At 31.7% G+C, this 16,548-nt stretch overlaps 2 protein-coding genes across 2 annotated transcripts; one reads left to right on the forward strand and one right to left on the reverse strand.

Annotated features, from left to right (window-relative positions):
* Positions 1 to 431: 431 nt before the first annotated feature.
* On the forward strand, positions 432 to 7,341 carry LOC126781591 (cytochrome P450 4g15). Its single transcript, XM_050506496.1, has 9 exons — positions 432 to 527; positions 2,729 to 2,954; positions 3,247 to 3,450; positions 3,887 to 4,066; positions 5,839 to 6,035; positions 6,160 to 6,444; positions 6,522 to 6,759; positions 6,839 to 7,024; positions 7,132 to 7,341. The coding sequence occupies exons 2-9, from the start codon at positions 2,744 to 2,746 to the stop codon at positions 7,308 to 7,310; spliced, it is 1,680 nt and encodes a 559-aa protein (XP_050362453.1). The 5' UTR covers positions 432 to 527; positions 2,729 to 2,743; the 3' UTR covers positions 7,311 to 7,341.
* A 14-nt stretch (positions 7,342 to 7,355) lies between these two features.
* Positions 7,356 to 15,677, reverse strand: LOC126781902 (uncharacterized). Its single transcript, XM_050507025.1, has 10 exons — positions 15,538 to 15,677; positions 15,220 to 15,431; positions 14,026 to 14,217; positions 13,167 to 13,234; positions 12,746 to 12,923; positions 12,500 to 12,677; positions 10,678 to 10,873; positions 9,454 to 9,583; positions 8,090 to 8,270; positions 7,356 to 7,877 (listed from the first exon to the last, which is right to left on the reverse strand). Exons 1-10 carry the CDS (start codon positions 15,675 to 15,677, stop codon positions 7,766 to 7,768), a joined length of 1,587 nt encoding a protein of 528 aa, XP_050362982.1. The 3' UTR covers positions 7,356 to 7,765.
* Positions 15,678 to 16,548: the final 871 nt, after the last annotated feature.

Below are 16,548 nucleotides of genomic sequence, written 5' to 3' on the forward strand. Positions count from 1 at the left end.
AAGAAATTCTTAGGTGGCAATAACAGCGCAAATGGCAAAGACAGCAGATTTATCAACCTGAGCCCAATCGAGTACAAGAGGTGCCCACTACTCTGTTACTATTTTATGACTATTACCCAAGTAGGTGCCTATAATTTTCATAAATCAGAATGCAACAAAGCGATATACAATGCGATTCTTACTAAATTTTTTACGTCATTTATTTAAATCAAATTTCCTTTTTTTTAGCTTCATATTTATTTTTTACATTACATTGATTTATATTTATATATACGTTTAATTTTAATACATTAAAATTGTGAGTTATGTTTTAAGCTGATCCAAGTAAAAAGTTTCAAACATTCGCATTCGAATAGAGCATACAACAGATATTATGCCACAATGTCGTATTAATGACGTCAAGAGCGTGTATATAGGTAGTTGCGCGGAACTTTTGTAAATAGTCGGAACGCGTGATACGCGCCCCTCAGAACTCAAAATAAATGTCTAAATTGTGATTTGCCTTTGAGAGCCGGGCATAAGTAAAGGTAGGGATTATAAAACGTTTTATTGTAGTGATGTGTCAAATTTAAATTTTAATAGTAATGGATTTAGTTTTTATCTATAAAGGTGGTGGTTATTCTTTTGTTTAATGTTTTTGTACGATGACCAGGTTCGATCAATAAGGTAACTAGTTTGTTGAAATGTTATTTTGTGATTTTTCACGATCAATTACTTAAAATTAACAATATAACTGAAAATATATACTTGCAATATCAACAATTTTAGATTAAAATTTAAGTAAACTCGATCTGAATTGTTTGACGTTTTGAGTTTCAATTCTAGTATTTTATAATATTCATTTATTAATGTAATTTCAACTGTATGATTACAATTTTATATTTTCTTCTTGTATTAATTATATATATTAAAAAAAACTCGATTAATCAATTTAAAAAAAAAAACATGCGTAAAAAAATACGCAAATATCATTTTTGTAAAATATATACTTATATATATATATAAAATGCTTTCTACATATTATGATCAAACGTTAATTATACCGAAGCCGAAATGGCCCAGTGGTAAGAACGCATGAATCTTAACCGATGATCGTGGGGGCAAGCACCACTTTTTCATGTGATTAATTTGTGGTTATAATTCAACTCGTGCTTAACCCTGAAGCAAAACATCGCAAGGAAACCTGCATGTGTCTAATTTCTCTGAAATTCTGCTACATGTGTATTCCACCAACCCGCATTGGACCAGCGTGGTGGAATAAGCTCCAAAACCTTCTCCTCAAAAAGGGAGAGCTGTTACTGTTAATTATACAATTAATCAATAATTATGAAAAACGAACAAGGTGATCGTAAAAATATAAATGCTAACATAAAATAATTAATGATTTATTATCTCAGTATATATATAAATGAAACTAGAACCGAAAAAAACTTAGAACTGAGAATGATTAACTGAAATGCTAAAATTCTTATGTTTATATTTCTGACAAAAAAAGTTGATACCATAAGACATAATGACTTTTAGCTAAGTAATTTTTTATGTCATTATTAGTTTAATGAAATAAAAAAGCACTGTTTGAAAATATAACAGGTTTCATTGTTTCAATCAAAGATTCAATATCAAAATTTTCCATTCATATAGAATGAAGCATAAATAATAGATACGCTTGGTCTAGGAAGGGTATTTATTAATTCAAATATTCTTTTAGAGGTTGTATCCTCGAACAAAATGTATACACATTTTTTATTAAAATTGTTTTCGAAATAATTTATAACGTTTTGGGTCTTTATTTTTCTTATCATACCTCGTATATAGCTTGCAATAAATTATGGAATCTCACCACAACATGTTTTTAACTTTTCTCATAGCATTTAAAGCGTATTTTCTTAACAAATATCGTAGTGTTTTTTATAGCTCTCATACATATTAATTTAGAATCGATTAAATATTTATGAATATGTATTTGTTATGTGCCTCGTGTACTTTAAGATGCAAAGATTTTTATATATGCTAACGTATTAAAATTTCATTTTATAATTTTATATTCACGATGAATATAATATTCACGAAGAACACGTTATTCTTATTATGATATATTTCTTAAATAGTACAAAAATTTTAATAAATTATTTTGTATATTTTATTAAATGTAAATAGAGAAGAAGATTATTTAATATAAAGTTGTACAAAACTTTGCATAAATTATTGTTATTATTATGTATTGAAATTCAATTCATTATATTTTTTGGCAATTTAATCATCTAATGTTAAAATTTAATATAATCTGACCTGATTATTAGTTCATGGTTTGAATATTATCCGAAAATGAAGGTACAGGAAAAACATAACGACAATTTAAGAAATATAAATAATGTTAATACTTAATTATTGTGTAATGTATACGCGTCGTGTGTTGAATCATTAATAAATCAGCAATCAATATCTTTTTGCTGTAGATGTCATAAATATGTTAGATATTTATTACTTAAATTTATTTAGTATTTGATTGATTATTATTAATTCCTTGATTAAAATTAAAATTGTTGAATATCTTACACATAAATAAATGTATTGGTATACAAATTTTAAGCTGATTGTTTATAACGATTGATTGTAATAAGTAATTTATATTATTATTCAAAAATTTTTTTAGAACAAACGTAAGAGTTTTAGCCTTCTAAGTTTACTATATAAACAAAAGTGTACAGTACACTATGTATTTTAACAGAATAACAAAATCAAAATGAGTTACGCGGCCACTGAGACCGTCGCTAGTAGCAGCACGTGGGCAGCCACAAATTTGTTCTACGTGCTGTTAGTACCTGCAATCCTTCTATGGTATGCGTACTGGCGCATGTCGAGAAGACATTTATACGAACTCGCGGAAAAGATCGCCGGACCGAAAGGCTATCCACTCATTGGAAATGCTTTGGAATTTACTGGAGGATCAGACGGTAAGTGAAAAAAAATGACTGTGAAGATTGACTAAATAAATTGTATCCGTAGTATTTCTTGAACTTTTAATTAATTGTCTTATTTACATAATATTATAAATGTAATATGATTTTTTTTATTTAACAACAAATTTGTTTACTTAAGAATTACGAATATTTCTTATCTATACCTCTTATCAATTTGTAAAAGGAAATAATTAAATTTTTTATTATTTATTACGGAAAAAAACATTTATTTAAAAAAAGTAACGTAAAGATGGTAGATGATAAATATTTTAAAATAATTGTACAGATATTTTCAAACGTATCGTGGCGAGAGGCGATGAGTTCAATGCCGAAAATGCAGTCAAGATCTGGATTGGACCTAGGCTTCTAGTGTTCCTTTTCGACCCTCGTGATGTTGAAGTTATCCTCAGCAGCCATGTGCACATCGACAAAGCTGAAGATTACAGATTTTTCAAACCTTGGCTAGGAAATGGCCTTCTCATCAGTACTGGTAAGACAATATTAACAATTTCATAAACCATATACTTAGACTATATTTAACATATATATTAATATTTTCAATGGAAGGTAATTGAACGTTGTAAAAATAAAAATGTTTTGCTTTATTCGAATAGCATTCACTAAATAATATAATTTAGAGTAAGGTCTTTGTCTTTGCTAGTTGAATTACTTTTTTATAAATCGTCAGCTATTTTTATAATGAAATTACTCAGCGAAATAATATTTTTGCATAATTTCAAGAACTTAATATTGCGCAATATATACAATGCGTTAGCGAAATACACCTTTAAATATACATACAACTAGTAAAGATAGCCTACATTCTAAAACATTACGACGTCTCAATTGAATACTAATTTAACAGACACATTGAATGCGAATTTAAACCTTATTACATTTTCTTTATTCTATGATATTTATTTTAGGTCAGAAATGGCGTTCCCACCGAAAATTGATCGCTCCTACTTTCCACTTAAATGTACTTAAAAGCTTCATCGATCTTTTCAACGCCAACTCCAGAGCTGTCGTCAATAAACTGAAGAAAGAATCTGGATCCTTCGATTGCCACGATTACATGAGCGAATGTACTGTGGAAATCCTCCTCGGTGAGTTTTGTATAAGACAAAACGTCAAACTTGATAAATATATAACTAATAAATAATTAATAGGAGGAGCAATAAAATGCAAATCGATGCCAAAAGTCCAATTTCAATGTCAATTTTTAATAATACTTTAGACCTTGTCCTAGTTTAATAAATCAAAGTTATATAATACTAAGACAAAATATATATTATTATGGATTGCGTCCTTCTACTCTATCGGATTTTCAATAAGTATAATTGATATAAAATTTATTTCAAAAATATCTTTCCATGTATAATTTTCTATTCTATCATATGACTAATTGATCGGAAGCAAGGATATTGCACTAAGGAAGTTGTTGACATCTAATATGCTACCTTCAACTTAAGCTTGAATGATGTTACTAATAAGGTTAAATAACATTGCAGAAAATGCTTCACGCCTATTTAAAGACAAGGTCAAATTAGATGTATTCATTAAATCCCGAGGCTTAAAGTATTAATTACGAGTGCACATTCGTGATTTCCTTCTTAAGGACATTACATATAAAATAGTCTTTCAATCTTTCCTTTTCTTAGTATGATATATCTTCAACGATTAATTGATTTATTTAAAAATATAGTTAATACACTAGCATTTGCAAACATAGTTTGGTGTATTTTACAGATTTATAAATGAAATTAAAAATAATTGTAAATCTCATATTTATCCACTGAAACGCCGTTTTTTTATAACATTAACTGTTTTTAATTAAGATCGTCATTTTAATATAATCATATCTCGTAGGTTCTTATCGAATATATAAAAATGAAATAATTACTCTTCATAATAACATTTAACGTTTAATCTCACGTATAAAAACTCGCGTTCGGATGAGCGTTATCTTCGGTATTGAAGTATATTATATATAAATAAAAAATTATGCAATTTATATTTCATAGAACTGTATTTCGACTTAACAGAAACGGAAAAGGTTATTAGTTAAATTTTTATAAGTTAGTGAGAAAAAATAAGGATAAATCACTTAAAATTAGCCTACATAATTTTTGACATAAGTTCACGTCATATGATCTCTATCTCAAGGATCGGCTACGAAATATGTTAGATATAAAAAACAATTTATACGCCAAGTCACGTCTGCGAGTAACTATCAACACTGACCGCCATGCTCCAACGAACTGTTCTTGAGAATTTACCCCACTACATCACATCAATGTTTTGCAAAACAAGGCAAAATTACTAGTCTATAAATTAATTATCCTTATTCATAAGATTAGAATGTTGTTTGGAAAACTTCCGTTCTTACAAATTATTGTAATCACTAAAACTAGTTTATTTTTATACCTGTATTAATGTTCCATGACGTATCTTATTTACTGTGAAATCATTTCAGATATAATTATCTTAAGTGTAATTCTTGAGCAAGATAAAATTATTATCATCTAGAGTAACATCGATACAATAACTCAATCTGTGTATTTCATAATCGGCCTCACTGCATAACGTATCGCATGAGTATATCAAGTAGTTTAACTCGCCATGATGACATAAGGAAAAGTTAGAGCATTAAGTGTCAAGTTTAGCGACCCCCCACAGCCACACGTAATGCTAATGGGCTATAATCACCATCTATAGGCGAAGTATAATTGTCCATTGCTATAATGATTACGAAAAGTGAAATTTAGTCAAGGTTAACTATACTACCAGAATTATGTATTTATATAAGAATACCTAACCATTACTTAGTGCTTAATCAGTTGTATTTTAGTAATAATACTTATTATTTTGTTGGCAGAAACTGCTATGGGTGTCAATAAAAGTACCCAAGACCAGAGCGGATTTGAATACGCCATGGCAGTCATGAAAATGTGTGATATCCTGCACTTAAGACATACTAAAATTTGGCTGAGACCCGACCTGTTGTTTAATTTCACTCAATACGCTAAGTTACAGCAAAATCTTCTCGATGTTATCCACGGTTTGACCAAAAAGGTAGGCTTCTTTTATTTACCTTAAAATGTTTTGCTATATTATGAAGTGTATTTAGTAATAAAAAAGGTTGATATAAAAGAAATTATATTTAATAAATGATTTCATGGTTGCATCATAATTTTAGGTAATTAAAAGGAAGAAGGAGGAGTTCCAGTCTGGCAAAAAACCAACCATCGTAGAAAGCTCTGATGTTTCGGAAGCTAAGGATGGTCTACCTACAAAAGTTACCTCAGTTGAGGGACTATCGTTCGGACAATCTTCTGGACTTAAAGATGATTTAGACGTTGATGATGATGTCGGTCAGAAGAAACGTCTTGCTTTCCTTGACCTTCTTCTTGAAAGTGCTCAAGGTGGAGTTGTCATTACAGATGAAGAAATTAAGGAACAAGTAGACACTATTATGTTTGAGGTACCTACATTATATGTATTTATAATTAATTCGTTAACAGATACTGACGATCATTTTAACATCACGAAAAATTTTAGGGTCACGACACAACAGCTGCTGGCAGCAGTTTCTTCTTGTCCTTAATGGGAATTCATCAAGATATCCAAGACAAAGTTGTTGAAGAACTAGACCAAATTTTCGGTGACTCAGACCGCCCAGCCACCTTCCAAGATACTTTAGAGATGAAGTATTTGGAGAGGTGTCTAATGGAAACTCTTCGACTTTTCCCTCCAGTACCAATTATTGCTCGCCATTTAAAACAAGACATTACAATGCGTAAGTTAAATATCTTTTGTAAAACACATTTAGGAAAATTACTAGAACTATTATTAACATTCACTATTTTAATTCATAGCTTCTAATGGCAAGAAAATACCAGCGGGTGCTACAGTTGTTATTGCCACCTACAAACTACATCGTCGCGAAGACGTCTATCCTAATCCCGCTAAGTTTGACCCTGACAACTTCCTGCCAGAGCGCTCTGCTAATCGTCACTATTACGCTTTCGTACCTTTCTCTGCCGGACCCAGAAGCTGCGTCGGTAAGGAAAAACAATATAATAAACATTTACATACATTATAAACTTATGTTACCTAATTATTATGTCAATTTGTTTGTGTTGTTATTTTACTATATATTGTATTATAGGTCGTAAATACGCAATGTTGAAGTTGAAGATCATCCTTTCAACTATCCTGAGAAACTTCCGTATCCACTCCGACCTTAAAGAATCTGACTTCAAACTTCAAGCTGATATTATATTGAAGCGTGCTGAAGGATTTAAAGTGCGCTTGGAGCCCCGCAAGAGGACAACAAAGGCATTCTAAACAACTGTACCAATATAGTACAAAAACCTTTTGAAACAAAGAATATTTATTGTAACTGTGTGCACATTTTTACAATATCTAGAGTTAATATTATGTGATACCAGTACTGACTAAATTATTTTAATTTAATTTCTAAGAATGATAACTTATCGAAGGTGGCAGAATTTATTCATGGGATCGAAGGAGGTACTACCGAAATATATAGTTTTATTTTGTTTTGCTTTAACAATTATATGTTGTTATCTAGGCAAGCGCGACCATCCATATTAGGCTGCATTAATACTTACTATTCGGTGTGACTGTGGTCAAGCGTAAGTCTATTGTCTACATAAAATACGTGTTGTAAATAGTCAATTACATGTATATTACGAGGATAAATATAAAGCAATAAATGATAAATAACAAAAAATATGCATTATTTTATTAAACAAAAGAACAAATTTATAACATAAGAATTAAGAAATACTACTTCGAAGTTTTCTTATATCTTCAACAGTATCTATTCTACCTAATAATGCTTCAGCGTCTGAGTTAGCTGTCATCATATTTTTCTTATTAAGATGAATTCTAAAACAGATTTTCGAAAACATTAGTTTATACAATCAATCGAAAACATAAGTATTTATAAATTACCTTATAAAATAGTTAGAGCCAATAAATGTTCTTTTTTAAAGTAAATCATTCATCAAAATGTTTAATTTGGACTGTAGACAATGTTAACGCGACATTTGTTTAAAATTCAATTCTATTTAATAAAATTTCCAAATATCGATACATACTGCAATACATCCAGTGGTGTTCGATTATGAATAGGACATATACAAGGAACTAGTTCGTGATGTTGCTTAGTGACCCACCAACCCGAACGGGACAATTTCCATTCGATCATTTTTAATTTTGCAATGGAACATTTACCAGATTCTCTTATCAAATTAAAAAAGGATGCCATTAATTCTTGACCTACAAAAATGGTGATTTAAGTAATGAAATATTTATACGAATAGCGATAAACATAAACAATAAAAAAGTTATGATGAGATATTATACTGTTTACACACGATTTTTAAAATCCTTTGTATATTTGGATTTATGTTGTAGAATCTAAATATTCCGAGATGAGTGTCGATGACATGAATTGTAAGGTCCGCATATAAAATATTATTTAAAAATATATACAATAGAGGCTAAAAATAATCACTGAAAGTTGTTGCCTATCAACCTTTCGCACACATTAAAACTTATGCATAGATTTAAATACAATTTAGCTTGGCCTTACACAGGGCCTTATAATGTATGGGATTTTAGCTCAGGAAATAAAAACAACATTCAAGTATTATTAAACTGCCATATACAAAGTCCATACCACATTAACTCTAAATGTTATTTTATAAGTTAATCTTCCTTGTCATAATTTAAAATATCGGATATTTAATACTTCAAACGCGGAAGTAACTCTGTCTGACTGCCAGTTATACTTCAACGACATAACCACCGAATCGATCTAAATAAAATTAGGTATACAATAAGATTGAACCCAAAAGAAGAGCAGATGTAGGCTATTTCTTTATACCTAACATCTGCCCCTCTTTAAACACGCGGGCAATGTCGCGGGTAATTAGTAATATATAATAGAATAATATAATGATGAACAGCAATTAAAATTACATACGATACAAAGTAGCAGCTTACCTACATTTTTGGAATAGATACATATATTATATGGTAGATTTATGACATTCAATAAGTAAGTGTAATGCTTCTATATTTAATAAAGATTTTTAACTTTTAGTTTGACTACTATACTTGGACATAGGGCTTTGTACAAGCCCTTCTGGATTAGTATCACCCACTCAATATATATTCTAATGCCAAACAGCAATACTTCGTATAGTTGTGTTCTGGTTTAAAGGGCGATTAGGCTAGTTTACAGGTGCAAGGAACATTACATCTCAGTTCCCGGGTTTGCATACGCATTGGCGATGTAAGGGGTCAATATTTTTGACTATGGCAATGTCTATGGACAGTGACCTTTTAGCATCAGGTGGCCCATTTGCCAGTCTGCCTACCTACGTTAAATAAAAAAAACTATATACCATAAACGTTTATATACATATATGTAAATGTATATTTATAAATGTTTTACCAGCTGATATTGCCATCATTAGTCTAGATTGTTCCGCTTCTTCTTCATATATTTCTATGGTATCAGTTTTGTATATAACATCCAGCTCGCTCGATGTATCTTTATCTTTTTTTACTAGATTTTCTTTGGGCTGTTAAACAGTTGAGTAGTAACATAAAAAAAGATTAAGTTAGGTTCTACTACTTGTCGAAGACTGTGTACATAAGCTGTCATAAGGAATCAGAATCAAATCAGGGATGTCAAAAGAAAAACGATCTAAGTATGATGTATGTATTCAATGATGAAAGCGAAAATAATTGACTATAATGCTATAAAAATGAAAGTGATTTAAGTTCTTTTTTTCTGATTTAATAATAATAATATTACGATGGACTTATGTATCTATGTATGTTACTATCGAACGGCTAGGCAAACGAAACCAAAGCGGCATAGGTACACAGTGGAAATTCCCCGCCTACGTAATAATAATATCTTGGGACATTTTTCACACACGGCCATCTGATCCCAAATTAAGCTTGTACAAAGCTTGTGCTATGGAAACCAGACAACTGATATACTACATATACTACTTTTCTTTTGTAAATACATACTTATATAGATAATTACACCCAGACTCAGGACAAACAGACATGTTCATCACACAAATGTCTGTCCTGGGTGGGAATCGAACCCACAACCTTCGGCGTGAAAGGCAAGTGTTCTACCAACCACGCCAACCGGCTCGAAACGCTTTGAATCCACATTCATCATTCGCACTGCGAAACTATGGGATGCTTTGCCTGAGTTCGTATTTCCTGAATGGTACAATGTTGGTGTCTTCAAATCCAGAGTAAACAGGTTTCTTATAGGTAAGCGTGCTACATCCTAGACCGTGTCGATGCTTAACATCGGGCAAGTCAACGGTCAAACGTTGGCCTATTAATTATCAAAAAAAATGTAATAAAGTGTAAACGCGTTGTATGCTTTACTTTTATAATATATAGCTTACTAAGTCAACTCGATCGGCGGTTAAAATTGTCTACTAGACGTACCTCAATTTCACATTTCAGTAAACATTTATATATGTCGCTTAGCGTAAGATTAGCATAAGCAATAATTAACAATAAAACTAAAATAATTACGTAATACATTTTGCTGATACATAAAATACAATTACTACTAACGCTACAAATAGACATGATATGTATAACAATACATTTATTTATAAACTAAAAATTAAAATACATTTTGCCAATTTAATCCCATAAAGCACTGAAACGCTTCAGTGAGATGTTGTGTGCCAAGTTCAGGTCTCTCTCGTCTCAAATGCAGCTCTCCTAGAAGATGTAAGGCTCGACCAAGCTGTCTCCGGAGACCGTGTTCCATTGCCAAAGCGCCCATTTCTGTAAGTAATTTAGCCGCCGCTTCGTGCTCACCTAGTCTATTGAACGTTAGTAAACAATTAAAACATTTATGTATGTTAAATATTCACATGACCCATGATAAATAAATACATATTATATTGTTTTATTCCACGTAAATTAAATAATATGCAGAATTCGAAATTAACGAATTTGCTTATAATAGAAATAGAAAAAACTAACTAACTAACTAACATGAATTAACCCATTGAAGACAATGTTGGGTATGTTTTGTATCCTTGATTTAGTGTATAAATTTTATTTTTGTTACCTATTTACTGTGAAACTTCTATTAACTACTAACTTATAATAAGTCCCAACATTTGTGATTGTGCAACTCATGACTATACACTATTATCGAATTTGACCTCAATAAAAGTGGCAAGTTATTATCAATTACTACTACTGGTACTTGTTAATTGGATATAAAAGTTTATTAGTATTTTTGTACATACGTGTATTTGAATCTCTTTTGTAATAAGATCAATAATAGTTTATTTTTAATTTGAAATAGGCAGGCAGACTGGCAAATGTGCGCCTCTATGGTAAGGGTTATAACCGCCCATAGACTTTGGCGCTGTTATAAATATTAACTATCTTTTACATCGTCAATGCGCCAGCAACCTTAGAAACGAATATATTATGCCCCTTGTGCATGTCATTACACTGGCTCAACGCTTTGACCCAGAACGCAACAATACTAAGTATTGCTATTTCGTGGTAGAATATGTGATGATTGAGTGGTACCTACTTTTTTTTAACGCTGGAAAAACGCGTTACGTGTTTCCCCCACGGGAACAGTGGGGGGGTATGTGGGGCTAGCCGGTGTCCAAGGCGCCGAGTGCGCCACGAACATCGGAAAACCACTTAAAAACCAGCGTTAACCTTTCCGTCTTAACGTGGAGCGCCACGGGATCGCTTTCGCATGCTACCGTGACGGAGTGGTACCTACGACTTACACTAAACATCTTAGTTACTAAAGTTTGTGACGCATTGGCGATGTAAGGGATAGTTAATATTTGTAACAATGTGAGTGCGATTTACGGCGTTGACCACTTACCGTTATGCGGCGTTGACTACAAACTATGTGGCTAATTTGCAAACCTGCCTACCTAATATTAAAAAATATATATTATTGATCTGATTATAAAAAAAATATATCTAAATATTATACGCATATGATAAGTGACTTTTGTATTTCAACTACATCTGATATTTAGCAAATTATTTTTTATATGATATTTTATATACGCTTGTTGTTTCGAGTAATATAAGACCTTCAATGTTGATACAATTTCAAAATAATATTATTGAACAGTTTGCTTAGTTTTGTATTACTATTCTAATATTATGTATGTACGTTTTCATACACACTGACGTATGGTCTAATATTTAGTAATAGTTCGGGAACTCACTTTTAATCACGCTTATATATTATTAAATTCATATGTAGTTGCGGATAACAAAAAATGTCGACAAGTAGTGCTTATTAACAACGAAGTAAAATAAAACAATGTAAGAAAATACCGTACATCTACACAATACGCATGATAGCATAAACCAGTTTTCTTTAATCTACTGTATATATTTTAAAAAACGTATTAAAATATGTATATAATTATGATGATTCAATAGCACAGCGATACCTTTGCATAACGGCAGCTAAGTGCATTTTCGTTTCACATAAACCCTTGACGTCGCCGCTTTGTTCATAAATATAAAGCGCCCTTAGAAATGTTTTATGTGCATTGTTCAAGTTGTTCATCATCAATTGACTTACACCAATTTCTATAATCGCCTCAGCTATTTTTGGCGTATCTTTTGCTTTAAGAAATATAAATATTTTTAAATGTATGTCCCCTTGCTTTATTTTTTATTTTCTATGTGCTTACCATCTTTGGCTCTACGTTCAGCAAGTCGCGATAATCTCTCCGATTTAGCTGGATCGACATCTCGTGATAACCGTGCTTTGCTAAGTAGTACTCGATGTAGTTGTATTGCAGTTGCAGAGAACACGGTTTCGGACGATACTTCCTGCCCACCTTCATCAGATTCGTTGAGAAGCCAGTCCTGTTTATAATTTTTATTTAGCAACAACAACAACGAACAAATAAGTCGTTTTTATTCAATGATCACACTGGCTTGCTTACCTCTACACAGTAGCAATAATAATTGTATTCTTTGTTGTGAGATTGACAAATATTTCTTATCAATTTAATATTTGACCAACAAAAGTACTGCGAACCTTCTTATTTATTTTATTTCATTTCACAGGGGCATATGAACAACATGTTTTGCATGACATACACGTACCTTTCCGATAGCACTATCCCTGACTTCGGTGAGGATGACAAATGGTTCTTCGGTATCTGCGTCTGGAACTATTTGATTGATATATGTAATATTTATTACTACTATACTATATACCAAGGCTAGGAATAGCAGATCTGCTGGAGCTAGGGGCCGTGGTTTGGTGGTAACAATCATTGGGTGGATATGCCATAATCACCACGCTTGGCAGATGGGTTGGCAGTAATGTATGGGTAATGGGATCGCAGTAAGTTAGTTATAGTACTCAGAGAGACGATGATGGTTCCTTCTCTGGTGTATATTCCCTCGGGTCGACTACTACACCACCCACGGAATGAAATGGGGTAGTGATATTCATCGCCGTCACTACACGGCTGTTATAATACTATAACTTTTGTTAATATATATATATATATATATATCGTTTATGTACTCGACGTGAACATTGAAAAATACTGCGTAGTTTAATAGTTTACTACGTCATGGAGTATGATTTTCTACTTTTTTTCTATATCATTATAAAAGCAATAACGTACAATCAACTCTGCGATAACTTACCTACCAGTATAACTTGTTTTCTATGTAAAAAAATGTGTTAAAAATGTTTTATTATTTTTTAAAAGAAATTTTAGTAACACATTAAAATTCTAAGAGAAATGAATAAAGTTTGTGATAAATAAAGTAATTTAAATCGATAAGTATATAATTTTTTCCCCATCTCTAGGCTAGTGCAGATCATTCTTCCCGGCTGTACTGGCCGCGTCGCGTTTGGACTCTACTACCACTTACACTCAGGTGGAGTAGTCATTTGCCCTCACTACAAATATAAAAAATAAATAAGGAAATGTTGTTTTTAACTCACATTTGTCAAGTAAGAAGCAAGCGTAGTGATATTTACAACAACCTTTCTGTCGTCCTCCATCTATTAAATATTGACTTGAAACAGCTATAGAGGCTAAAAAGAACTTCTCAGCAAGCCACAAAATTCCTTTTCCTTTTTCAGAGTAATATAATGCGAGGCGTAATAGTTCTAAGCATTCCTTCTTCGTATTTTCTAAGCAAAAATGAAGAAAAAGTAAACCATTATTACGCTATACCAATTAAACTTTTTTTCATAGCAATTTTTAGCCTATTCTAGCCAGTTATTAAAAGTGCTTAAAATATAAATAACATTATCTTCATTAAATATACATTACGATTTTTAATAGATCCAGTATTTTTAACTTGTTATACTTTGACCACTCGTATTCTGTAACGTTTAAATTAATTCTATGTCCAACTCGGAGGTTATAATATATTTCGATTATATTTATATTAAGTTTAATGTACGGAAACATAACTAATTCCATGCCAACGATTTCATTGGCAAAGGCTAGTATTTAGTAACGTTATAAAAAACCGGTTGGCTCTAACTTCGCATCAAATTAATTGACTATAGTATAATTTTTGCACGATTTATGAAGGTCCCTTCGGGGCTGTAATGATTGTATAATAATAGCTAGATAGATATTATAGGGCTTATTTATACTATTGCTAAGCATTTACGTTTGTATTATATATTCGTCTGTTTTTAGTTTTTTTTTGTATTCATTGTATTATAATAGTGGTTAGAACGTGTGAATCTTAACCGATGATCGTGGGTTCACCGGGCAAGCACCACTGAATTTTCATGTGCTCAATTTGTGTTTATAACTCATCTCGTACTTGACGGTGAAGGAAAACATCGTAAGGAAACCTGCATGTGTCTGATTTCATTGAAATACTGCCACATGTGTATTCTACCAACACGCATTGGAGTAGCGTGGTGGAATAAGCTCCAAACCTTCTCCTCAAAAGGGAGAGGAGGCCTTAGCCCAGCTGTGGGACATTAACAGACTGTTACAGTACTGTTACTGTTATACTGTATATACTGTACTGTATTATATCTATTTTACAATACGAAACTATTTTAACTTTAATATTATGTTACTTACAATTACTTTATGTACAATATGATTCAAAATCATCAAAAAAAAAGGTTATAATTATGAAGAAACCAGCAAACTTTTCGTATAACCTTTGTCACGATATTTTTCGGCTTTTATTAAACCTGCGCTAATATGTTCAAGATAATTCTCCTTCTTCCTAAGATCTACGACTACACCGATGTCATCCTCCGCCAAAAGCTGTATATTGTCATAAATAAGGTCCTGTAGGTAGTCCGAGGATTCAGTATATCCGCTTTCTCTCAATTCCAAAATAAGGCATTCGTGTAGAGGTAACTTTCGTCTACAAAACAAAATAAAATATATTGTACGTTACACATTTACATTAGGCTTAAAACGGGAAGTAAATGTAAAGGATATGTTAATGTATTAAAGACCTTTGGATTTACCTTCGGATTCCTTTAGCGTCTAATGGGTCTAAACTAAACAAGGCTCTATTTCTTAGATTTTCAAGACTGTTCTGTGTCATACAAGCCATTAGTTTTGGTAGACGACGTCTTCCCGGTAAAGTGTCCCCTTCCATGATCATTTTATGATTTTAAAGTAAACATAAAAACAAACTTTATTAAGTATATGACTTAAAAATATATATTTTATAACAACAGTTATATTTTTTCAGACTGCTGATTTGTAAAACGTCAAGATTGACGTTTTATTTTTTTACAGTTGAAGGTTAATCGCCAAAAACCACAACTAAGGTATAATTTAACATATTTCAAACTCGTCCTAAGATTGCGCGTATCATAGCTGATAATAAAAACTATATAAAGCGGTCGAACAACTCTCAAAATTTGAATTTATGTTTTTGTTTGTAGTTGCCATAAAATTTTAAACATATAAATGATAACGGTTTTCTTTATAAACGGCATTACCTGTGAATCTATTTTTAAAACATGGTTTCTACACGCTAGTAATCGGTTAATATTCATTATTAGTAACTGTGTTTTTAATCCCACTTTTTTATATGTATATGAAATAGTACTTTGTGATTAATGATTATAAAACATCTAAATCTTTGACTTCTTACTTACTTACTTCTTCTTTTTACTGGTGGTAGGGCTTTGTGCAAGCTCGTCTGGGTAGGTACCACCCACTCATCAGATATTCTACCGCAAAACAGCAATACTTGATATTGTTGTGCTCCGGTTTGAAGGGTGAGTGAGCCAGTGTTACAGGCACAAGGGACATAAAATCTTAGTTCCCAAGGTTGGTGGCGCATTGGATATGTAAACGATGGTTGACATTTCTTACAATGCCAATGTCTAAAAGCGTTGGTGACCACTTACCATCAGGTGGCCCATATGCTCGTCCGCCTTCCTATTCTATAAAAAAAAATTCTAGAAGATGTTGGAAAACCCCGAACGCTGATCTCACATCATGGATGCTTTTCAATCGTAGAA

Source organism: Nymphalis io, chromosome 4, assembly GCF_905147045.1.
Source record: "Nymphalis io chromosome 4, ilAglIoxx1.1, whole genome shotgun sequence".
NCBI lineage: Eukaryota > Metazoa > Arthropoda > Insecta > Lepidoptera > Nymphalidae > Nymphalis > Nymphalis io.